Source organism: Plecotus auritus (assembly GCF_963455305.1).
Source record: "Plecotus auritus genome assembly, chromosome: 6".
Classification (NCBI taxonomy): domain Eukaryota; kingdom Metazoa; phylum Chordata; class Mammalia; order Chiroptera; family Vespertilionidae; genus Plecotus; species Plecotus auritus.
Genome location: NC_137773.1, coordinates 83,109,148 through 83,133,394, shown reverse-complemented (window position 1 = coordinate 83,133,394; position 24,247 = coordinate 83,109,148). Strand labels below are relative to the sequence as shown.

Genomic DNA, 24,247 nt, shown 5'->3' with positions numbered 1-24,247 from the left:
CATTGTCAGGACTACACTCAACCCTTCTGTTGTCGGTGGAGAGGTGTGAGAGACCCCTGGGTGAGGGGTCTCAAGCTCAAATGCCCACAAGGCCAGTTAGCTGAAGTAAGGAGAGAGGTGGGCTGGGAGAGAGGGGACCTGCACAGACCTCCCCACCCTGTTCACAGGGCTGCTTGGCAATTGCCATCTGGTGGGCCCAGGGTAGCCAACGGTTCATAGGGTGGGGATTGCAGTTTTTATGTGACATCTCTCAAGTTCTAAACATGGGCAACAAGTTTACATCATTTAAAACACTAGTACTGAAACAATGATAATCAAATATACCTACCCCTGTGTTCACAGCAGCACACTTCCAATAGACAAAGGTGGAAACAACCCAAATGTCCATCATCGGATTAACTAAACAAAATACGGTTCAGCATAGCATCTATAACAGCTGGCATAGAGCAGGTGCTCAGTATTTGGTGGAAAAATTAATGAATGAAAACAGGACTCCTCTGGGCCTAGGGATTAGAGTGCTGACATGAATACAGGTAGGAGAAATTAAGCACTACTGCAAACCAACTGTATACCAGGGCGGAGGTGAGTGTTAGAGCATGGAGTAACTGAAGCACTGGGGTTGCTAGGTGTGGGACTCATCTTTTCCAGCAGAGGGCGCTTTAGAAGACCATGCTAATGACGCAAATTAAACTCAAGATGAGCCATGGACGGGCCCTTGGGTGGGGGTGGGGGGGGTGCTTTTCTCATCAGGCGCGCCGTGGACAGCTCAGACGCCGAAGGGACCTTGGGTTCAAGATGGCGCTACTGCCGCCGCTGAAGACCGGGTGGCGGCGCCGGCGAGGCTCCCGGAGGCCTCAGGCAGAGCAGTCTGCACGCTCCACCCCATCTCTCACGCCTGTTTGTCTCGACCCAGGGGCTCACGACCCGCCTCGATTCCGCGAGATCAGGAGTTTCTGATCGGGCACGCTGTGGACAGCCGCTTCCCCGGAGCTTTACGGCAGCGTCCGGGGGCCTCTGGGGGCCTCTGAGCAAGATGGCGGCGTCGGGGTCTGTGAAACGCGGGCGAAGGCGACCGCGGCGCCAGTGAGGGGCCCGGGGACGTGGGCGGCTCCGGGCTGGGGCCTCCCCACGGGACGGACCATGCTACGCTCCACCGGCTTCTTCCGGGCCATCGACTGCCCCTATTGGTCTGAGGCGCCCGGGGGTCCTTGCCGGCGGCCCTACTGCCACTTCCGGCACCGCGGGGCCCGGGGCCCGGGCGCGCCCGGCGGCGGCGGAGCGGCGCCCCCCGCAGCAGGTAATGCCCGCCCGCTCGTCCGCCGCGGGCTAGGCTTCCCAGCCCGGGCCTGAACTCCACCGCAGGTGCTTCCCCGGTCCCCCAGTTGCAGCCCAGCCCCCTCCCCACACTCTTGCGGGCAACGTTCCTCCAGCCAGGACCGGGACCACCCACCTCGGGGCCCGGTACAAGTAGCTGGACCTCTGTAAGCCTCTGTTTACACCAAGTATAAAATGTAAACAATGGGAGAACATGCCCTCCTAGGGGTGTCGCGAGGGTGGAGTGAGATAACGCGGGGCTCGGGAAGTGAGCGAGCTGACACTGGTTGTCAGGCCCTGGACTCCTGCCCTAATTAGCGTCTGAGGTCCTGGGGAGGGGGGACCATCCCCACCGCTTCGCTGGACCTCACGTGTTGTGGCAGTCCTTGTTTATTTCCGTACTAATTCCCCGGCTGCGCCCTCATTAGGAGCACCTACTCTGTGTAAAGCCGCGTTGTCAGACGAAACTGTACAGGGAATAAGTCAAAACCACTTGACAAGAACGGGAGGGGGGACAGGCTTCCAAGGAATGTCCTGCTTTGGGTTGAGCAGAGAATGTTAATGGACTTGCTTCTCTTTAGATACCATCGTGGCGATTGTCAATGTCATGGCAGAGTTTGGTGAGAGGGATCTGGCAGGGTTTCTTGTAGGAGGTGTGAGATTTGAGCTGAGACATTAATAACCTCTGGTCATAGGTTATTTATTTTCTCGCTGAGGCCACTTATATCTCTGTGTTCCTCCCTGGAAGCTGTGCGTCCACGTGTGGCTCCAGCCCCCCAGGGAGCTGGGGCCACCAGGTTCCTGGGATTGAAGCTTGAGGCCTCCCAGAGGAGGATCCTTCACTGCTGCACAGGGTGGGTGGTTTTATTGTTGATGTTTCTGCAAAGATGGGAGTGGAAGTGAAGGTGCTGTGGGTAGTCAAAGCAGTCCTTTTTGTACTTGTCACCAGCACTGAGTTCACTTCTCACACTAGCAGTATCACTGGTAAAATGAACCCGAGTTTCTGTTTGTGGTTCATCCTCACACAGGCCCTTCCGTTCAATCAGGTTTTTTTCAAGACTCAGAGTAATGTTCACTTAAATAACATTGGAGAGTACCAAAAAATCAAAAGACAAGTGTTTTGTATGTTGCCCCAAGTCCCCCCCGGGCCAGCTTGCTCTTCTTCCCCCAGCCTTAAAAACAAAAGGCATTGTGTCTTTTTACCAAAGTTGTGATCCTGCCACACTGATTAAGTTGGATTCTGTTCCCCCGAGGTGGCCCCTCCAGATCTAGGACAGTGGTGGGCAAACTCATTAGTCAACAGAGCCAAATATCAACAGTACAACGATTGAAATTTCTTTTGAGGGCCAAATTTTTTAAACTTAAACTTCTTCTAACGCCACTTCTTCAAAATAGACTCGCCCAGGCCGTGGTATTTTGTGGAAGAGCCACACTCAAGGGGCCCAAGAGCCGCAAGTGGCTTGCGAGCCACAGTTTGCCGACCACGGGCCTAGGGGAGCCGCGGTTTGCCGCTCTGTTGACTAATGAGTTTGCCGACCACTGGCCTAGGATCTGTAAAGACCTGCCTCTTGCCGGATCCAGGCATGTGTATTTTGGGATTCTTTGCTTAGTGTTGATCAGTAGAGCAGTGAGACTCTGGGCCCAGGCTTGCCAGAAGTGGGTGGTGAGTAGGTGGGATTTGTGGAGGGGCCAGGGAAGGTGGCTGCACTAGGAGGGACATGGATGTATCATGCAGAGTGTGCATGTTACCTGTGCAGTACTTGAACGAGTCAGTTCCCCCTCCCTCCTCCGTCTCTGCTGAGGGGACACTGGGCAATGTCTGGGTACAACTGTGATTGTCATGACTGGTTGCTGCTAGCATTGAGTGGGTGGGGGCCAAGGATGCTCCCCAACACCCCACAGTGCCCAGGATGGCCCCTTTCCCTACACACACAGGTTTACCAACCCCAAGTGTCTGTGGTACCAATGTGATCAGTATCCCAGCACTGACCTGTTGTATATTTTGGGAATGTGATGGAGGAGCTAGCCAAGGCCTATAGGGATGGCAGACCCTGAAAAGCACCACCTCCCTTAGCTCCTTAGTTCCAGAGGCTAAAGGCACAGGAGCTCAAGAACCCTGGATGGGTTTGGGGGACCACTGCTGTCGGGGGGCTTGGGTGTGGCACCCAAGTGAAGGCATTTTGGCTTCACTTTCTATTGTGCAAAAAGCCAGGCAGGGAGGGGGCAGCCTGGCTTCCCACTGGTTAGTGTTATTTGCCTGTTATCTTTTCTGCAAATTAGATCTCAACAAAAAGCAGCACCGCATCCTCTCTGATACTCCTGAGCTGCTCCAGAAACCCTTTTTCCTGCTTTTTGGTCTTCCTCCACCCCCACCCCACCTCAGAATCCCCTTTACAAAATAATTTCCATCAGATGTTTTTTAACCTGAGTGGTGGGTGCTCCGGAGTTGGGTTTGTTATTCTTTGAGGTGCACGTGTGCAACAGGTGGAGTCTGGCTTGGTGTGGTCTGATTTACAACAGAGAATGGAACACAGAAAGAAATGAAAAGTGGGAACGGAGGGGCCAGTCTGGGCAGACTCTGACTGATTCATGGAGGTGTTTCCTGGTCACCTTCCTCCTTTGTGATGGCCAGGTCCTCGGGAGTCCCTGCAGTGGTCAGCCTGCATCATTTGAGGAAGCAGGCACATATGCAGGCAGTTTGGGGGAGATTGGTCCTGTGGCTTCTGGGCACTAGGTTTTCTGGGGACAGCTCTGTGGAGTGCCTGTCAGCAGAGCCTCAAGTAGCAGGCAGGATTGAAGGCCGAGAAGCATTCATGGGGGAACTGCTTTCCTGCTTGCTGCTCTGGTTGCTGAAGGAAAATAGGATGGGAAGCTGATGGGTGGGACTTGGTCATTTCGCAAGCTGTGGCCTTGGCCTGGACCCACACATGCAGGTCATCTGTAAGATCAGGAGCTGGCCCTGGGGACCTCCAAAAGGGCTCCTCCAGGTCTGTGTGAATTCAGTAGTATCTATGAACCAGGCTTTGGAAGCAAAGGAGGCGTGTCCAGCATAACAGATGTGGGCTGGGATCCAGAGAGAGAGCACTTGGCACGTGGGATTGTAGGGAAGTTGGGCATGTGTCCCTATGCATGTGGTTACTGAGCTGGGCCTTGAAGGATGAGTAGGAGTGTTACCAGGTATTGGAAGCAGGTTGGGAGGCAGGCAGCAATCCAGGACTCTAGACAAGGAAACAGTACACTGGAAGACCTGGGATGTTCTTACGCTCTGTGGTTTGGAGGAGCGTAAAAGGGGGAGGAGAGGCTGTCCCCCAGCACCACTACCATCCCTAACAGTCCTGGCAGGGGTCTCCATTGACACACTGACTTGTAACTTGTCCTTTTCTAGCACAGGCCCTGGGAGTGCCACCGCGGTCCAGCTACTCCGCCCCAAAGACGGGGAGATGGGGGGACTCAGCCAGTTAATTTTGCTGTGTGGCTGCTGGTAACTGTCTGTCCTGAAGGGACTATCTTCTGATCACGACAGAGGCCTGTGTCCTCAGGAATGGACATGTTACAGGCATTGAGGGGCCTGTGGCTCTTGGTTCGTATTCCATTCAGTCATTCATCCCACAGACCTTTGCAGACATTTGTACTGGTCAGGGGGGTCAGTGTGTTGAGCTGCTGGATAGAGGAGGCAGGGCCTGGAAGGTGATGGGAGGGTGTATCCAGAGGGCCCTGGACCACATTCACTCCAGGCACATCCTGGTGATACTTGTCCCTCTGTGTCCTAGAGGCCAGTTCTGTCCTTACCTACTTGGCAGTCACATATCACAGTTGCTTGTCTGGAGAGACTGGTGTCCCCTCCTGTGGGAGCGTAGCCCAAGAGGGCCTTCACAGAGCAGGGGTGTGGGCTCTGTTTCAGGAGCCAGCCTTGTCACCCCCTCCCCAGCACCTGCCTGCAGAGTCAAGTAATAAAAGCCACTGTGCTCATGTGTAACCCCTGTGTGTGGACTCTTTCTTAGGGGATGCAGCTGGCACCCCACTCGTCTTGGCCCCACGTCCTGTGACTGCCTATAGGAGTGTAGCCTCAGTCTCCCCTGACTAGGATGTGCTTTCCCCTGTCTTCACTCAGAACATGTGAAGGTGCTTGGAGTTGCTAGGTCACTGTTGGGGCGGGCGCTCCTGGGAGCCTGCACAATAGAGGAGGTGACCCCAGAATCACCCATTGGAAAGAAAACCCATGTGTCCCATGTGTTTGGGAATTGGAGATGCACCGGGACCAGAAAGAGTGGAAGCACTTTATTTTGAAGCTTTCTTTATTGGGCTCACTGAAGTGATTCGTGCTGTCACGGACTGTGAGGACGGACACGTTAGAAGGAGAAAAGGATACCTTTCATTCACCCCAGGGTGCCTGTCTGCCCTTGCGGCCCACCCCTCTGGTTCTTTCCTTGAGTTTTTATGCTGTCATGTATTTTGCATATTTTGAAGCATAGACTGTCGTTAGGATCCAGGCTGCTAAGCCCCAGGCAGTGGGTGTTTCAAGGGCAGCCTGGACCCGGGATCCAGATTTGGGGAGCAGGGTGGTCCGGCAGCCAGTGTAATGACTGATGCCAGGGTGGCTCTGGGGATACAGAGAATGGGTTTTGTGGTGGTCCCAGGTCTGGCCGGGGCCCTCTTTTCCTTCCCCTGGAGCTGGCTGTGTGGTGCCAACTGCACTGAGGCCCTGGCCTTGCACTGTTTTCCTAGAGCTGAGGGTTGCTAGTTGAGGCTGTCCAGGGTCTGGGCCTCAAACCAGTGTCCCAACTCTTCCAGTGTTACCAGCCCCAGAGACAGGTGTGTGGTCCCTGCCAAGTGGGGAGAAGGACCCCAGACCTGCTCCTCTAGATGCAGCCAGCCTTAGCAGGGGCATGTCTTGGATGTCCCCCATGTATACCTGGGAGCACATTCCTGGTGGCCTACATGTTCCCTCCCCAGGGTACAATGGGCAATATGGGGGCCTCTCCTCTGGTTCAGAATGTGTGAGTCACCAGGTGCCTTCACTCCTAGGCTTCAAGCTCCTGGCCTGTCCATTGGAGTGGCCCATTGTCCAGGAGTAGGGGGTCCAGGAGCAGAGAGGCTGGGTTTGTGGGGAAGGAGTGGTGGCCAGCCCTCTAAGGAACTGGGGGGCCCTCCAGTGGGGATAGCCTTTGGGGGTATTGTCTGCCAGATTCCACTTTCCAGAAAAGCCCCAAGTGTGGAGTACTCTGACCCTGAGCCCTTGGCCTCCCCCTGCACCTATTCTACCACTGCAGCCTTGAATATCCTGTGTCTTCTGGCTCCATCTCAAGGCCTCTGCCATTCAAGGTGGGTCTAGTTTAGCCGTGGGCAAACTATGGCCCGCAGGCCGGATCCGGCTGTTCTATCCGGTTCTCTTGCTCTCCCCTCCGCTCCTTTACTTTGAATTTATATTAGTTCGCACAAACACTCCATCCATGCTTTTGTTCCGGCCCTCCGGTCCAGTTTAAGAACCCATTGTGGCCCTCGAGTCAAAAAGTTTGCCCACCCCTGGTAGTTATACCATGACTAGTCCTGTGTCCCCGCTTATCTCCTGTGCGGCAGGGACTGTGTCTCTCCCGGTGTCCCCAGTACTTCTGCTGGCGGTGGGAGAGCAGATCAACAGGCTATGACTGCCACCTGGGTTGGAGAAGGCCCTGCTGACATCAGGTTTGAAGCTGGGGGAACCGCTGTGCAGTCCCGCACTTATCTTCAGTCCTTGGGCAGACTAGGGAGAGAAGGGGTGGGTGATGACTGGGCTTTCAGAAGCCAGAGACAGTGGGGTCACATCCTCCCCGAGTGGGGTCCTTACCAGTACACTCAATGTCTTGTCATTGATTCCGTGTGCAGCAGTTAGGGAAGGGTGCCTGTGTTTTCTGGAATGGAGGGTGTGGTGGGAGCAGGGAGGAGCAGAGGCTGGGATAGGTCCAAAGCGGGGAAGCGTTTTGTGCAGAGGAAAGATCTGGAGTGGTTGGAGGTGCCCGCCAGGACTGGGAAAGGTCTGTACCTGACTTGTTTGTGGGTCAGCCTGTCAGGGTTCAGTGGTCAGCGGTGTTCCACCCCCCCACCCCCCGCCTTCCCCCCTCCTTACTCATGCCCCGGCCTGTACATTTTTCCCATCCAATGTCCCACGGCCCCAGAAGATGGGGGAAGAGACCTGATCTCTGCCATGCTAGACGCCTGTCCCAGAAACAGGATCAGAGAGTCCGAGAGGGGACAAGGTCACTAAGGGAGCCACCCTGGTGCTGGAGCCAGGAGGGGAGCCACATCGCTCTCTCCTTCAGCTGGGCCAGATCCTATGGGTGTGTGGTGTTGGGTGCACAGAGCCAAACACAAATGACCAGGGGAAGGTGAGCTGTGGGGGCTGGAAGAGGCCTCAGGCTCCCCATCTTTCTCTCTCCCTGACCCAGTGAGGGGCCTTCCCAAAGGACATCTCTCAAGTGACCACCAGGCAGGCTCTTCACCTCATGGATATTCCAGGAGCTAGGGAGCAGCCAGCCCCTCCCTCGCCCTGGAGTAGGGGGCAGGAACCAGGTCTGGGGGTCTGACTTCTCATAGAGTGTAACTCCTTCAGCCAGGCTTTTGGGGTTTTTTTCTAGTCATTCCAAGATTGCTCCCTTTTCTGAAAAACAGCCCAATTAATCTTGTTTACTAGAGGCATGCTTACTGGTGTGAACCCTCAAAGGAGAGATTTTGTCTTCCATCCAAATTAATCCCCAATAATTGGAGGACCTCTTCCAAGGTGCCTATGACCCTTCCCAACCTCCAGGTCACCTGTTGAGTTGCCTTCTGACTGCCCCCACCAGTGGGCTGACAGGGCCCCCAGAGCATCAGGCAGCTGGCAAACATTTTCTTGGTAACTTCTCCAGTTCTGACAGGTGCCCTGAGGGACCTGGCCCTCCAAGGCAGGTGGGGCAGGGGGCTAGATGTCATGAACAAGTACCTTCAGTATTTTATCCCTCACCAACCCTCAGATAACCTTGGGGCAGCTTGGGGGAGGTGCCTGCCTCGGGGGCTGAGCTCTGGCCTCACGGCTACAGCAAAACCCTTGGCCTGTGTGCTGGAAGCTCCCAGACCTGTCTAGAGTTCTTCAGGCTGGTTACAATAGCCTTAATGGTACCAGTGGGGAAACTGAGGCCCCAGAAGGGCAGGATCAGGACCTTAACCCAAGCCTACCTTGGGCGGTTTCTTTTGCTCTTTGGTGCAGTGGGTGGAGAAGGGGAGGGCAGCTTCTACCTGGGTCTGAGAATGCCCCACCTTGGGCTAGGAGCTGCATCCCTTCAGAGTGAGTGGCTCAGACCCCCCAGTGTGCTACCCTTCCTACCTTGCAAGCAGGTTCATGGGCTTCCTGGAAACAGGTGGGGGTGGAGCAGGTGTAATGGCCTTTAGGAAACATGCCAGTACAGGCTCCCATTGAGAAAGCCAGAGCTCTGCCTCCGGTCCAGCTGAGCCAGTGAGACCAGATGGTCTCAGGAACTTTGCAGGATCCCCACCCTTCTCCCCTGCTTCCAGGCACAGTGCCTCCTCCACCTGGCTTCCAGAGTATAGGCTCCTTGGGGAAAACCCTTTTGGTTCAAATCCAAAGTGGCTGAAAATCCCCAGGCTCTGCATTCTGACCTGACCTTGGAGAACCCTTTGTGGAATGGTTTTTTTTTGTTTTTTTTTTAATATATTTTATTGATTTTTTACAGAGAGGAAGGGAGAGGGAGAGTTAGAAACATCGATGAGAGAGAAACATCGATCAGCCGCCTCCTGCACACCTGCCACTGGGGATATGCCCGCAACCAAGGTACATGCCCTTGACCGAATCGAACCTGGGACCTTTCAGTCCGCAGGCCAATTCTCTATCCACTGAGCCAAACCGGTCAGGGCTGTGGAATGGTTTTGCTTGGGTCCTGACCCCCGTCGATTGGTCCTGCCAACCTGTCCTGGGAGAGGAAGGACTTCCCATTCGGTGGGCCCTTGCTTCCATTCCCCACAAGGAGGGCAGGAGCTGTCTTAACTGAAGGAGGGAGGTTAGGGAGCGAGGTGACCTGAGCTGGAGACCCCCCAGAGACTAGCGCAACCTGACAGATCCCTCTGTGGAAATGCCCAGTAAGTGACCCCAGCTCTTGGCTGGTGGCCTTGGCCTGGGCTCCTCCACTCTGCTGACAGCCAGGACTTGGGGGAGGGAGGGAACATTGGCTGCAGTCTGTTTATGCAGTTGGTGCTGGGCTGGGGTGGGTCTGCCATTGGTGCTTAGGGACCCATCCCGGGTTTAGGGTGGGCTGGGAAGGCAGCTTCAATTCCACTCCTGGGGTCTCTAGCCTTCCCTCAGGATGGTCCCTTTACCTTGTCCCTCACTGGAAGTAGAAAGATTGGGAGTCCTTTTTATTTTCTTTCTTTCTTTTTAAATATATTTTTATTGATTTCAGAGAGGAAGGGAGAGGAAGAAAGATATAGAAACATCAATGATAAGAGAGAACTATTGATTGGCTGCCTCCTGCACACCCACCACTGGGGATCGAGCATGGCCCTCGACTGGAATCGAACCTGGGACCCTTCAATCCACAGGCTGACGCTTTATCCACTGAGTCAATCCAGCTAGGGAAGGATTATGAGTCTTGACCCCGAATCCTTACACCCCAGCGTTCTCCTCTGTGATAGGGAGGTATTAAGTGGCATCTCCTACTGTGAACACCCCACAAGGAGAGCCCCTGGGACTTTGGAACTTGTTCTGTCACTGGCATCTAGTCCCGTGTCCTTTTACCTCCCATCTCCCACCCCCCAAATCTGGCATGTCCTCCGTCATCTGAAGCATAGGTACATGCTTCCTTTCACCTTTCTGAATATAATTTCAAAAATGGAACGCAAGTTAAAAGCCAGACTACACATCTACAAAGAATTCCTCCCTCATCCCCTCCCCAAAGGCAGCCCAGGCCCAGCCACTGTCCCCTGCAAAGCTTGTCACCTGTGGGCAGCCAGCCGCATGGACTTCTCCCTAAATGAGGTTGCATGAGTTTCCTGGGGCTGCTATGGCAAGTCACCACACCCTGAGTACCTTCCACAGCACAGGTTGATTCTCTGATAGTCCTGGAGGCCAGAGGTCCACACTCAGCCTCCAGTCTAAGTCCAGGTTGGTCAGGGCTGGCTCTGGGAGAATCAGTTGTCATTCTCCAACCACAGGACATCAACTCTGTTGGCTTTTTCTTTAGCGATGCTTGAGAATTATATCTGATAGAATTTCTAGTGATGAACACTTTAAACTCTGGAATATTTATGGTAGATTGGTATATTTGAATATGTACATTACTCCTTTCTTGAAATGTGCTGTATTTGCTCATATTGCATTGAAGATGTCTGTACCTCTGTCGATAAGTGAGTCCTGAGGTTTGTGCCAACATTGTTGGTACTGGGGTTGTGCTGAACTCTAGCATGTACTTTTTCCTCTTTACACCCTTGGGATCACCCCATTGATTGCCTTCTGCCTCTTGTTTTCCATTAAAAGTGTGTGGGTGTCCTTTGTCCATAGTGCTACTTAGTGGTGGTTTCCATTTTCTCACTTGTACAGACATAGCCCTGCAGGAGGATGTGTGGGACAGAGTCTTGCATGCCTCAGACCCTGTTGGTTTTTGCTCCCCTCCCACCCTCAGCCCTGAATCAGGGAGCTCTGAACACACTCCCATCCCACCCTGTCAAGCATCTTTGTGCCCTACGATCTACCTGGATGTCAGGTCCCCTTCATCATTCTTCCAACTCCCAGATGCAGGAAGCAGTGTGGGGGTAGCTACCGTGTAGGGAATCTCATCACCATCTCACCCGGCTTCCGGATCTTCTCTGTCAAGTCTCCACCCCTTCCAGTTGTTGTCCCAGAGGCCATGCCAGTCTCTTAACCTTGTAGCTGTCTCTGGGGCGAGGGTTCTATACCTCTCACCCCACTTACCAGCCTCTGCAAGATAGGGCCGGGGTTCTATACCTCTCACCCCACTTACCAGCCTCTGCAAGGTAGGGCCAGGGTTCAATACCTCTCACCCCGCTTACCAGCCTCTGCAAGGTAGGGCCTGGATGGAGGGGCGCTCTGGAACCCTGGTGCAGGCTGAGCCTCAGTGGGGGTCTGCTGGAAGCCTAGCCCTTGCTAGGTTCTGGAAGGCCACTTATCTGGGTCAAGGCAGTGGCTGGTTGCTGCCTCATGTGGCTGCTACTTCACAGCCTGCTCACCACTGTTTCCTCCCTCTTACTGTTTCAGGGCTTGGTTATGACCCGTACAACCCTGAGCTGCCCAAGCTCCCGGCACAGAGGGAGAATGGCGTCCTGGGCAGAGGGGATGAGCCCCACTCAGACATCCTGGAGCTGGAGCTGGTCAACCAGGCCATTGAGGCCGTGCGCTCTGAGGTGGAGATAGAGCAACGGCGGTACCAGGAGCTCCTGGAGACAGCCCGTGAGCACGTCTCTGCTGAGGTCCCAACCCTGGCACCCCATGGCCCTGCCACCAGCTTGGATGAGGATGCCTTCCCACTGTCCTTTGATTACAACCCTGGTGGCCGAAGCCTGTTAAGCCTCAATGCTAGCTACCAGCCCACCCCACTGGCCGCTCCTACTGAGCTGGGCAGCAAGTACTTGCTGGCTTCTTTGGACCCCGCTCAGGGCCGTGGCGGAGGGGGCAGTGGTGCTCTGGAGTACGTCCCCAAGGCCGTGAGCCAGCCCAGACGGTACAGCCGCCCAGTCTCCAGCAGCAAGTATGTGGTGGATGACTCCAAGCCGTCCACTGACCTGGAGTATGACCCACTGTCCAACTTCTCCGCTCGGCTACTCAGCAGGGCCAGCTCCAAGGATAACCGGGCCCCTAAACGACCCCGGGGCTCCCGTGCCAACAGTGAGCCCTACACACCCGCACTCAAGAAGCCCTGTGACCCCTTTGGTGGCTGTGATGCCAGATTCTCTGACTCAGATGATGATACTACTGCAGCTCTGGGGGACAAGCCTGCCACTGCCAACCCCTTGAGGGCCCAGGCAGGAGCTGAGAGCAAGGGTCCTGGCAAGCCAGGCTCCAGGGAAGGCCAGGAGCCCGAGGAGGGCGGCCTTCGGGAGACCAAGGAGATAGCTGTGCAGTATGATGTGGGGGACCTTGGGCAGCCTCCCAAGGACCCTAATGGGGCATGCCTGGCCAAGCCTGGCTCCCCCCCAGCCAGGGCCCCGAAAGAGTGCAGCAGCCACAAGAAGGGAAGATCCAAGAAGAGGAAAAGTGGGGTGCCACCGGCCTCTGGCCCCAGAGATGGTGTTCGGAAAACAGACAGGAGTAAGGATGGAGAGCACAGGAGGCCAGCTGTGAAGCCCTGTGTGGACAAGAGGGTCTCACAAGCCAGCATCCCCCAGCGCAGGGCAGAGAGGTCCCAAGGGACCAAGAAAAAGCCATCTCTGGCCACCTCAGTGGTCAACTCAGGGAAAGGCCGGACTGACCAGCTTCGGCTGCAGCCAAGCCCCAGCCCCACTGGCGGGGATGCCTCCCAGCTGCCAGACAGGATGGGTGGGAAAACCCCATCTGGGAAGCTGGTGGAGCGGAAGGCCCACTCGCTGGACGAGGGCACCTCCCAGGCCCCAAAGCTGCAGAGGCGGACCCTGAGCCATGCAGACCTCTTTGGGGATGAGAGTGAGGATGAGGACCCAGGGCCCACGGCACCTGGACTGTGTCCTTCTGCCCTCCCCAACCTCAGCTCCAGCTCAGACTCTGACTCGGACTCTAGCCTGGGCCTCTCAGCCACGCGGGGGCCGCATAAGCGCCTCAAGGCCTCCCCTCACCCCTCGCCTTGCCCAGCCTCCCTCTTGTTCTCGTCATCCTCCTCCACATCCTCCTCCTCCACGTCCTCTTCCTCCTCCTCCTCTTCCTCCTTGGAGGCAGGCAGAGATGTGGATTACTCTGCCCTGGAGAAGGAGGTCGACTTTGACTCTGACCCCATGGAGGAGTGCCTGCGCATTTTCAACGAATCCACCTGTGTCAAGATGGAGGACAGGGGCCGGAAGGCCCGGCAGGTGAGGGTCTGGGCTGGGCTCAGGAAGGCTGCTGGCACTCTGTCCTCAGAGTCTTCCTGTGACTAGAGTCTCAGTGCAGAGGTGGAGATGGCTTCTTAACTCGTCCAAAATTCAGGAACCCTTGTGGCTGCTTGCTGTCCCCCTGAGCCCTGTCTAGAAAGAGAACACTGACTTGCCTTCTGGCAGAGTTCTGGCTTACCCGGTGGGGCTTCTGTGACAGCATCTAAGAGCATCCAGCAGTGGGGTATCAGGCACTGCCAACCCCCTCTCCCTCTTCCCAGTTTCTTTCTCCCTTCCCTAGCCCCTTTCCTCCTCTTCCAGCCCCTCTTCCTGCAGTCCCTCCCCCTTCTTTCACTACTTTCTCTCTCCTCCCCTCTACCCTGTCTCCCTCTTCCCTGACTCCTCATCCTCATCTCTTCTCTCTTCCCTCTCCCCTCCCTCCTCTCTATCCCCTCCCTCCCAAACCTTTGCCAGCCCCAATCTGTTTGGCTCTCCTCATCCCATGTTCCCATATCAGCCACCAGAGGGAGCTTGCTTTATTTTATTTATTTATTTAAAATATATTTTTCATTGATTTCAGAGAGGAGGGGAGAGAGATAGAAACATCAGTGATAAGAGAGAATCATCAATCGGCTGCCTTCTGCACACCCCACGCTGGGGATTGAGCCCACAATCCGAGCATATGCCCTGACTGGGAATCGAACTGTGATCTCCGGGTTCATAGATCAGTGCTCAACCACTGAGCCACTCGGCTGGGCGAAACAGCAAGATAGATCAGCCCCTGCATAGAAACCTTCAGCTTCTGTGTGGGGCCTCAGGGTCTGACCTCTGGCTCCTTGTTCCCTTAGAACTGTCCTGTTCACAGTCCTTTGAGGCATTGCCATCTGATTTCATCCCCTTGTTTCTTATGTTTCTGAACCCTGTCCTGGGCAGGGTCGGCAGGCAGATGGGCAGAGGAGGGAGGGGAGCAGGAAACAGTTGGTCTGCTGGGCATATCTGCAGACTTCATTCCCAGTAAGGCATGGGAAGTTTGCTCAGGACTGGGCTGGCACCCAGGGTCCTTGGCTGGGAGGCATTGAGTCTGTTTCCTGAGCTGTAAGGTAGGGCTGGGTGAGGACCCACCCTTCCCACCCTACTCCCTATGTTAGCCTAGGAATCACATCCTTGACTCCCAGGCTGACTGTGTAGGTATGGGTAGTGAGGCCAGGGAGAGAACCTTATTGAGTGATGGACATGTATTCCAGCCCCCTAAAGAAGAGAAGGTGGAGGACAAGGAACAATTGGGTCTGACCACTCTGTTCCCTGGGCAGAAGAGGAGGATCTCTCATCTCACCAAGCAAGGCAAGGAGGTAAGGGTCTGCACTGGGGTCCTGGGTGGAGGCTGGCAGGACCCCAGCGAAAGGATCTCCTGTCTGCAGAACAAGGTCAATGGGTTTCTTTGGCAGACGCAGTTCAACACTCCCTGTGTCCTGGCAGAGAAGTGCCTGGGACCCACATCCAATTTGAGTTGTGCTCCATGCTGGGGGGAGCAGGGTCCAGAGCAGGGGGAGAGAGATGCAGGTGAGCCCTCCCACAGGGTCACAGTACCTGGTCCCTGTCTTGCTCCGAATTGCGCTGTGTAATCTTGGGCAAGTGGCCAAACCTCTCTGAGCCTTGGCTTCCTCCCCTTGGCCCCGAGACAGGAGTGGTTGTCAGGTCACTGTGGGGCACTCAGTGACCTGGCACAGGGAGGGCTGAGTAGAGGATGGGCCCCACGCTCTGGACTCAGAGCTCCCTCCTGTTGATTCAGTCCTGAGGGAGCCCTGGGATTCTAGAAGCCAGTCCAGAGATCAGATGAAGTAGGGTTGGATCAGTGTGTCAGTCTGATCCCAGGAGCCCTGGGATTCTGAAAGCTAGTCTAGAGAAGATCAGTCAAGTAGGATTGGCTTAGTGTGTCAATCTGATCAGAGGCAGGGATTTCCACTTGCCAGTGCCTGTTATCAGGGGTGAGGGCACAGCCTAGACTTTTAGACACCAGAGACCAGGAGAACAGGACCATGCTGGCACCCAGAAGGAGCAACGTGAGTTCCAGCCCCCCAAAGGACCACAGTGCGGAGCTGGTTTCCTCCAGGGCATCTGCAAGCTCTGAAGGTGGAGCTGGGTGCATCCTGCCTAGCCCCTACCCTGGAGCCCCTGCCTCCCTGCCAGTGGCCCTACCATCAGCCTATTGCCCCTGGCGGACTGCTCTGGGTGCCCCTCACATACAGCTGGGCTCTGGAATTTCTCATCACCCAGTCAGAGCCCGTGAGGAGAGGCCTGGCCCCCCCCACCCGGTTCCCCACCGCCCAGGAAGTATGTTACCGGCGAGCTCAGCAGGCTCAGAGGGAGTCAGCCAGCTGGCTCCAGGCTGCCCAGCAGCCGGCCGAGAAGCCGACCTCCATCCACATCTCAGTTCCCGGAGAGAAGAGGAGGATTGCCCACGTCCCCAACCCCTGCCTGGCTGCAGGTGAGTCCCAGGGCAGGGGTCTCGGGAGGCGAGGCTCCCAGTGTACCTGCAGTGGTGGCCTTGAGTAGGGTCTGGCCTGGCCTCAATGTGCTTGTCTATAAAATAGGAGAAAGTCTCCTAGCAGAAGGCTAGGGCAGGCCTGGCACAGTGCCCAGTGGCTCTGAGCCTCTCCTGGCTTTGGGGGGCTGGCTGTGGAGAGTCCTGAGGGGTGTCTGTCTGCCAGACCCAAGCCTCCTCAGCACTGGCCTCCCGCCTCCCTCCAAGGCCCCTGACGCAGAGGTCACCCTGTGGCCCTCCCGCTCTGTCCTTGCCTGGTCTTTGTGTCCCTGCCTCCCCATGTTCCTGGGGTATTGGAGGCCTGTGGCCTGGCAGGGGCTGGTCTGAATGTGGGCACTGAGCTCCAGACAGTGGTGCTAGGAAGAGGGAGCTGGCCTGGGATGTAATCCAAGGTCTCCGGCCCTAATTGAACTGAGCCAGCTGATCTGGGAGAGGGGCTGGGTGCTATATTTGTTCCTCGTTCTTCTCTGAGGGGCACTTTTCTCCACTGGGCCTTGTCTGAAAGTGGGCCTGCACACTCAGTGGGAGTGTCTCTCTGTGGTGGTACCTGGAGCTGAGGAAATGTGGCAGGTCAGGCTGTGGGAGCCACCTGGAAGCCTCTTCAGATGCAGGCTCGGTCTCCCAGCCCAAGGGTCTGCCCAACTCCAGGGTGTCCTTGCTGCTGGTTTAAAGACCCCCTTGGATAGCCAGCTGAGTGGGCAGTCAGGTTCCATGTGGTGGTCCTACAGGTACAGGCATCCACAGCCTCCCCTGGTTTTCCCTGGTGTGCCCAGATTCTGATCCCTCCCTCCCCAGAGCGCCAGAGTTAGAACTTGACAGTGACAGGTATGGTTGTGGGTTTTTAGCAATGGTTTAGGCCAGAGAATGGGGATTGCACTCTGAGATGTGTACAATTTCATAAACTTGCACTCAGCCATCCATAGTCACCACTGTGGCAGCCAGCATTCCTAGACACTACCTGGCTCTGCTGAGCCTAGATGGTTGTTTTGGGAGACCCACCCAGTGCTACGCACTTGCACTGCAGGAAATTCTACATCTGCATGAGCCTAAAAGCTGAAAAGTGCATGTTCCTCCCTTTCTTCCCACGTGGCCTACAAGGCCAACCTTGGCATAGGATTCCCAGGAGCCAGGGACCTGGGCCCTCCATTCAGTGCCTTGGTCTCCTCATCTGCTCCTGTTCCTTTATCAGGGCTGAGCCCAGGCTCAGAGCTGGTCAGAGGTCCCCTGCCCATACACTCAGGGATGCACCTTTCCTGGCCTCACTGCCCTACCTGGGGCGGGAGACTGTCTGGTTTGTGACCTCATCAAAGGGAGAGGAGAACACAGAGGCAGCAGCAGACAGGCTGGCTGGGTCACAATGACCAGGCTGGGGTGTCCCAGACCCTCTGGTCCTCAGTCCAGGAACCAGGGCCTTTCCTCTCTCAGACGTCAATGCTTTGGAGTCAGGGGCCGGAACATGTGGCAGAGGCTCCCCATGCCCCCAGCCACTCACCGGACCACCCTGCCGGTCTTCACAGCCCCATTTTTGTGTCCCCCTTCTCGATGGACTTGCCCAAAAACAGATAGAACCTAATGTCCTTCCATAGCCCCTGTTCCCATCCCTTGCTCTTCCCCCTGTGCTCTGAGATGCACATCCTGCTGATGCTGAATGATCGCAGCTGCCTAGTGCTCTGCAGCTCGGTGATGGGTGCGCTGTCTTCCTGCACTCACATCCCCTGTCCCACACCAACCTCCACAGGTACCAAGAGGACCCTCCCGGCCAGTAGCAGCCAGCCTCCCAATGGCCTCGAGCTGGGCAGCCAGCTCCTAAAGGCGCGCACGCTGTCAGGCATGGCGTCTAAGACCACCAGCACCGTTACCCCCAAGCGTGTGGCACACAGCCCATCTTTACAGGTAACTGCCTCTCCCTGCAGGAGCCAGGGCACCCCACTCATGATGCACCCAGCATCACAGTCTTCCTGTTCCTTTGTTTTCTCTTTAATTCACAGCCTTTCACTTTTTAGAGTAGTTTTGGTTCACAGAAACATTGAGAAGAGAGAGAAGACAGAGTTGCCATGAGCCCTCCCCCTCTTGTCAACACTGGTGTGGTCATCTCTTGGCACCAGCCAGACCATGATGACCCCTGTGGTCGCTAAGGCCCAGATTCCAGCAGGCTCTACCCTCTGTGGAGGGGGTTCCAAGAAGTGTGTCAGAGGACCAAGCAGGGGCGTGCTACCCTCGCTGTTTCCATGTTCCCTCCAGAGTTTAAAGAAGCCTATTATCCCAAAAGAGTTTGGGGGCAAAGTCCCCACCGTCATCCGCCAACGATACCTCAACCTGTTCATTGAGGAGTGTCTCAAGTTCTGCTCCTCCAACCAGGAAGCCATAGAGAAGGTAGGTGACCCTGGGGGTGCAGGGCCAGGTCCTGGGCAGAGGGGCTGGGACCCTCTGTCGGAGTGTCCAGGACTGAATGGTGTCATATTTAGGCGCTGAATGAGGAGAAGGTGGCCTACGACCGAAGCCCCAGCAAAAACATTTACCTGAATGTTGCTGTGAACACCCTCAAGAAGCTGCGGGGCCTGGTCCCCAGCACTGTGCCTGGTCTTAGCAGTAAGTTGGGCAGACTAGGGCAGCTTAGGTGCTGCATCCAGAAGATCCAGGCCCTGTGGCTCCTGCAGAGGGTGGTAGGGACCCTCCCGGCAGCCTTTCTGCTGCTCTGAGTGCTAAGATTTTCAGACAAAAGGTCCCCGGCTGTCAGGCTCTGTCTTAGCTGGCATTGGCCCCATGCCCTCAGAATAGCCTCTTCTCGCTCTTAACCACCCTTCTCCTCTGAAAGCGGGATCTCTCCAGCGAGGGGCCTCCCGCCTGCTAATGGGACTGCCTCTTCAAAGCTCGCCTGCCTGCTCTGTGCATTAGCCTGGGAAGACGTTCGCGATGCCTCTCCAGGGCGCATTAAGCCATCAATGGGTGCTTCCCTGCTCTGTTCTCAGCTGTCCTCCCTACCCCCCATCCACACCTCCTGTTCGAAATGGCCATTATATCTCATGTTAAAGTCTTTCCCTAGGAGGGTGAAAACCCCCACCCAGGGGGGAGATGGAGGGAAGACAGAGGGGCTTCCAGGCAGCACAAGGCCTACTGATCCTGAGTTAATGTGGGGGTGGGGTAATTGGCCCAGGGTCACATGGGGTCGGGCCTCCCCTGTCTCTAGGTGGTAGGGAGCTGTCCTGGAAACAGAACCGGAAGTAGGGGAGCACTTGGGAAGGATGAGGGAGTCGAGCCTAGTTTACCCTTCCTCTCCCGCTTTCCAGAAACTAGTGGCCGGAGGGTTGTGTCCCATGAGGCAGTGCTGGGGGGCAAGTTGGCTGCCAAGACCAGCTTCTCACTCAACCGCCCGAGCAGCCCCCGTGTGGAGGATCTGAAAGGTAAACCTGGCTCCTCCAGAGCCTGGGGTCAGTGCCTGCCCCCCACTGCCACCCCTCCCTTCCACCCACTGCCTAACCCTTGGCTATCCCTAACCTCATTGTGGGCTGATTGCCTATCCTGGGTCATCTGCAGGGGCTGCCCTGTACGACCGCCTCAAAGAGTACCTTCTCACCGAGGACCAGCTTAAGGAGAACGGCTACCCCTTCCCACACCCCAAGCGGCCGGGGGGTGCTGTCATCTTCACTGCTGAGGAGAAGCTGCCCAAAGACTGTGAGTTGTCTCTTGCCACTGTGCTTCTCGGCGGGCACACAGGGAAGTCCATCTGGGCAGAGGGAACAGCATGGTCGGTGGGCGCAGACACAGAGGTTCAGGCCACGGGGGCTGGCCTGACTCCTCCCTCTCCCTCCTGTCTACCTCTCTGCACCCCACAGCCTCCTGCAGGGTCTGCTGTCGCTGTGGAACTGAGTACCTTGTGTCCCCTTCGGGCCGCTGTGTGCGTGATGAAGAATGTTACTACCATTGGGGGCGGCTCCGCCGGAATCGAGGTGAGATCCCGACTTGGCCCCCTCCCTTCTGACAGCCTCAAACCATTTTTAGTTTTCCTTTGTTGTACTTCATGACAAAAGTAATGTAAAGACCTTCTGTCACAACATTTAGACACAGATAAAAGAAGGCCTCCCCACAACCTTGTCACCCCCCCTTGCCCTTTCTTGATACATAGGCGCTTGTAGAAATACGTGGGCGTTTGGGAACAAAGGGTTTGTCCTGTCCTGCAGCTGCTGGTTTCACTTAATGGCCAATGTTACCGGGTTCTCACCCGCAGGGACGCACAGGTCTGGAGTGTCTGTGGCTGCCTGCAGACCCACCTCTGGGGGCACATGGAGGGTTCCCTGGGGCATAGCATTCCCTTAGTCATGCCCCAAGTGGACCCACACTGCATGTGTACTCATTGCCAATCTGAGAAAGGGCCCTTGCGGGGTGAGGGGCTGTGCCTATCCCAAATCCTCCCCTGTAGAGCCCGCTGCCCCCAGGAGTAGGGCTGGAATCCTTGGCCTCACGGGCTGAGGTCCCCTCTCCTGGGAAGCCCCTGCCAGCTCAGGCAAAATGGGTGTCAGCAACTACCTGCAGGAGGCGTGGGGGCACTGCCACTGACCTCTGTCTCTCTTTCAGTGGCTGGAGGCTGGGAGACTCAGTACATGTGCTGCTCGGCCGCCATCGGCTCCACTGGCTGCCAGGTTGCCAAGGTAGGTCTCCCGGGCCCTGCTTGATACTTCCTTTCCCAGGAATCCCCCACCCTGTCCTGGTTGGAGCAGGTTACCTTCAGCTGCCCTCTTCCTGTCCCTTGGTTCATCTGCCTTGGAAAGGGGAGTTCAGTCCATGTACAAGCCTGGCCCCAAGAACTCAGCCTCGTTGGCTTTGCTTCCCACCCTCTGAGCCTGCCACCCTCACATCCCTCCTCTCAGCAACACGTGCAGGACGGCCGCAAGGAAAACCTTGAGGGGTTCATGAAGACCTTTGATAAAGAGCTTCCAGAAGATGCTCACCCTGGAATCTATGCCCTTGACTGTGAAATGGTGAGTCGTTTGGCTGACCACAGGCCCTTGCTAAGGACTCATGGCCCTTATAGGGTGCAGGGGTCTTGCTGCTCCATGGGGCTGTCCCAGCGTCTCTGCCTGAAGCTTTGGGCCAGTGCAGATTTTAGGATAAAGAGCAGATGAAGAGCTGTGAACAACAATTAGGTCCTCCTCCCTGTGGGTCACGCTGTGTCTGTAACTCTAAGGCTCACTCACAGCCTTACCAGCATCTGCTCAGAAAGGGCTTTTCTCCGTTACCAAGTAGATGTTCTTACCTGACCCAGCACACACCACACGTTCTGGACAGCCTTACTCATTCCCTCTGCACTCAGATGTGCAGATTTCGTGCACACAATGCAGGTTTTGAGACAGGCGCCTGGTTCACACCTGCTCTGACCTAGATAGGCCCCAGAAGGTCCTCTGGCCTGTGGCCAGCACCTCTGCTGCAGGGCTCAGGAACTAGGGGCAGCCTGGGTTGTGAGCACTGGGCTGGGTTGTCTGGCCGGGTGCCCAGGGAGGAAGGCGGGCCATGGGCCATGTCTGAACAGTGTCCTCTGGCCTGCAGTCCTATACCACATATGGCCTGGAGCTGACACGGGTCACAGTGGTGGACACCGACATGCAGGTTGTTTATGACACCTTCGTCAAGCCGGACAATGAGATTGTGGACTACAACACAAGGTATGGTCTGACCCTCAAGGGCTTGGGATCCCAGGGTGGTAACCCTACACCCCACTAGGATCCAGTCTCCCTGACCTTAACCCACCTCCTAGGTTGGGGACCCCTGGTGCCCTCCCAACCACCCAAAGGTCCCTGCCCCTCCTGCGGCAGGTTTTCGGGAGTGACTGAGGCTGACCTTGCCGACACAAGTATCTCGCTCCGGGATGTCCAGGCCGTCTTGCTGAGTATGTTCAATGCTGATACCATCCTCATCGGACACAGCCTGGAGAGTGACCTGCTGGCCTTAAAGGTATCCTGGCCCCCCAGGCTCTGTCCTCAGAGGGCAGGGGCGGCTGTGGGTCAGTAACCAGACAGACACTCTGGAATCCTCACAAGCCCTGGATGCCTTTGCAGCCCAGCCCTCCGGGGCCCTAGACGCTGAAATCCCTGACAGGCTTGCCGTCCCACAGGTCATCCACAGCACCGTGGTGGACACGTCTGTGCTCTTCCCACACCGCCTGGGCCTCCCCTACAAGCGCTCCCTTCGGAATCTCATGGCTGACTACCTCAGACAGATCATTCAGGACAATGGTGAACAGTGGGGCGGGGCGGGCCAGAGAGGGCTTGGTGGGAGCTCAGTGGGGCCCCAGAGCTAGCTCATTCTGACCTACCCCCCCCACCCCACCCCACAGTGGATGGGCACAGCTCCAGCGAGGATGCCAGCGCCTGCATGCACCTGGTGATCTGGAAGATTCGAGAAGATGCCAAGACCAAGCGGTGACTGCCGCCCGCCCCCCCGCCCGCCCTCTTGCTCCTGCCTCCCACTGCCCCTGGCACATCCTCTAGCCCCAGGCCTCTTCCAAAACAGTGCAATAAATCTCGAGAGCTAACCCTGTCCACATCACCAAGATGTGAAAGTGGAGAGCACAGGAGGAGCCACGTGGCACCCAGACCCAGCTTGGACCTACCCAGAGCCCAGGCTTTGTGTAGCCCCTTGTGCCCGCCCTGCGTCTGCCCCAGATTGCTCTTTTCTGGAGACTGCTGCTGCTGACAGTGGAGGCTGGACCACCCATCCGGGCCCTGCTTGTGTCCCTAGCAGTGACCCTTGTAGGCTGACCACCTGTTCCTCACCCCCTCACCTGCCAGAGTGTCCAGTGGGCCAGGCAGTCTTGTCATGGGTTTGTTTGGATAGGGGTTGTCTTTTTTTTATTTTGTATGTTATTTTTATTATTTTTAATTTAAACCTGATGACTTGCAAAGTTGTCTTCCCCCCACCTGGAGGAGCAAGACCCTGGTGCTGCCTTCCTTCCTGGGGGATGGGAGTGGGGTGGGGGGAGTAATCAGCTGGTGCTGCCACAGCCACCAGGACCCCAGAGTCCAGCCTAGCCTGGGCCTGGTTGGGTGGGAATTGGTCCCCCTCAACCCACCGGGACTCCCTGACCTCCAGGAACTGAGCCCCCCAGGGCTCTGGCATCTGAACACTTCCCATCCGAGTCCCGCCATCACTTGGGAGCTGTTTGTCAAGGCCCACAGCCCCCTCCCCAATGCCCCAACCCCCAGGCAGGGACAGAATAAACGTTTGTATGAATTTTAGATGCCATGGGGTCCAGTGGTGTTCTTGGCGCCAGGTGTGACTCCACACGCTCCGTGGAGGTCATTGTCCCCATGGCCAGGACCTGCCCAATGGGGGAGCAAGAAAGCCAGCTCTGGTTCCCAGGCTGCCCCTGCCCTGGGGGTGAAGTATTCCCCGAGCAGACCAAGATCTCTGGGCAGTCTTGATGATTGGGGCCTGTCATGCTTCCAGGCATGTCCTGTGAGGGGCTGAATGTCTGAGAAGCTGCATGGAGAGGTGCACCATTTGCCAATCCCCAGAGATGTGTGTGCGCAGTGCCCTGAATCCACCCCGTTTGTGTCTTGTGGGGGTGGGAGGGCCAGCCAGACTGTTCATGATTCTGCTTTTAATTTATTCAAAGTGAAAAGTGAAGCCAGAAAAAGCCTTGTGATACAAGAGATGCTGGGAATGCCCAGGTCCTGATGTGGGAGCAGAAAGGTGCTGGGAAGAAGGCTGCGGGGAGGAGGCCCTGCCACCCTGCCTCTGGTTTTTGCTGAAGGCCAAGAGGGCAGCTCCTGTGCCGAGGACAAAGCAGCCCCTCTCCTAGGGCTTCCTGGGCCAGGTTTCCTCTCTAGGTCCCGGTGCCTGGAAGGTGACAGGGCTTGGTCCAGTCAGGCCCTGCCACAGTCACATCCCTCGGGGGCTCTTTTGGTAACCAGTTGACTTCATCCTCCTCTTCTGTAAACAAGAGTTTTCTAATTAGGTGGTGCTAATAGCTTTACAGAAACCCTGTCTGTACCCCTCCTCAGCATGAAAGGGGGGAAGCTGGGAGGAGCTCCCAAGCTCAGGAGGCATGCAGGCTTTCAGCTTGCTAAACCTGTTGGCTCTTGGAGGCCGAAACAGGTTTCTCACTGCTCAGGAAGCTCCTCTCCCTGCCGTTACTTTCTCAGGGAGGGGAACAGGTCCCCTGACTCCTCATAGCTGCACCCAGCAAGGTCTCCTAAAGCTCCTTTCCCAAGGTCTTTCTCATTAACCACTGGGTAGGCAGGGTAAACATTTGTTGAGTGAGGGAATGAATGAGTGCGTGCATGAATGAATGAATGAAAGGAGAGGTTTACTTGGCACCCCCAGAGGCCAAGCAGGACATGCAGACCCAGCTTCCAAAGAAATGTGATTGAGAGGTGG

The 24,247-nt window shown here is 56.3% G+C and overlaps 1 protein-coding gene across 3 annotated transcripts; it reads left to right on the top strand.

The window, feature by feature from the left end:
* Window positions 1-816: 816 nt before the first annotated feature.
* On the top strand, window positions 817-23,102 carry REXO1 (RNA exonuclease 1 homolog). Of its 3 annotated transcripts, none has more exons than XR_013960928.1 (17): window positions 817-1,297; window positions 11,552-13,332; window positions 14,577-14,681; window positions 15,607-15,817; window positions 17,613-17,767; window positions 18,116-18,247; window positions 18,340-18,463; window positions 19,162-19,275; window positions 19,409-19,546; window positions 19,708-19,821; window positions 20,447-20,520; window positions 20,740-20,850; window positions 21,416-21,531; window positions 21,624-21,820; window positions 21,981-22,101; window positions 22,203-22,287; window positions 22,379-23,102. XR_013960928.1 is itself a non-coding variant. In XM_080674951.1 (17 exons), the coding sequence occupies exons 1-17, from the start codon at window positions 1,141-1,143 to the stop codon at window positions 22,398-22,400; spliced, it is 3,699 nt and encodes a 1,232-aa protein (XP_080531077.1). In that variant the 5' UTR covers window positions 819-1,140; the 3' UTR covers window positions 22,401-23,102. The 3 variants fall into 3 exon arrangements, 2 of the variants coding, with proteins under 2 accessions (XP_080531077.1, XP_080531078.1); XM_080674951.1 differs by having other exon boundaries at window positions 819-1,297; window positions 21,682-21,820; XM_080674952.1 differs by having other exon boundaries at window positions 820-1,297; window positions 21,682-21,820; window positions 22,203-23,096.
* Window positions 23,103-24,247: the final 1,145 nt, after the last annotated feature.

Excerpts from the sequence above, each read along its gene's own strand:
- REXO1 (XM_080674951.1), top strand. The coding sequence starts at position 1,141 with ATGCTACGCTCCACCGGCTTCTTCCGGGCCATCGACTGCCCCTATTGG. Across the intron at positions 17,768-18,115 it reads CACACAGCCCATCTTTACAG|AGTTTAAAGAAGCCTATTAT; the intron begins GTAACTGCCTCT and ends TGTTCCCTCCAG. Across the intron at positions 22,102-22,202 it reads ACAGATCATTCAGGACAATG|TGGATGGGCACAGCTCCAGC; the intron begins GTGAACAGTGGG and ends CCCACCCCACAG.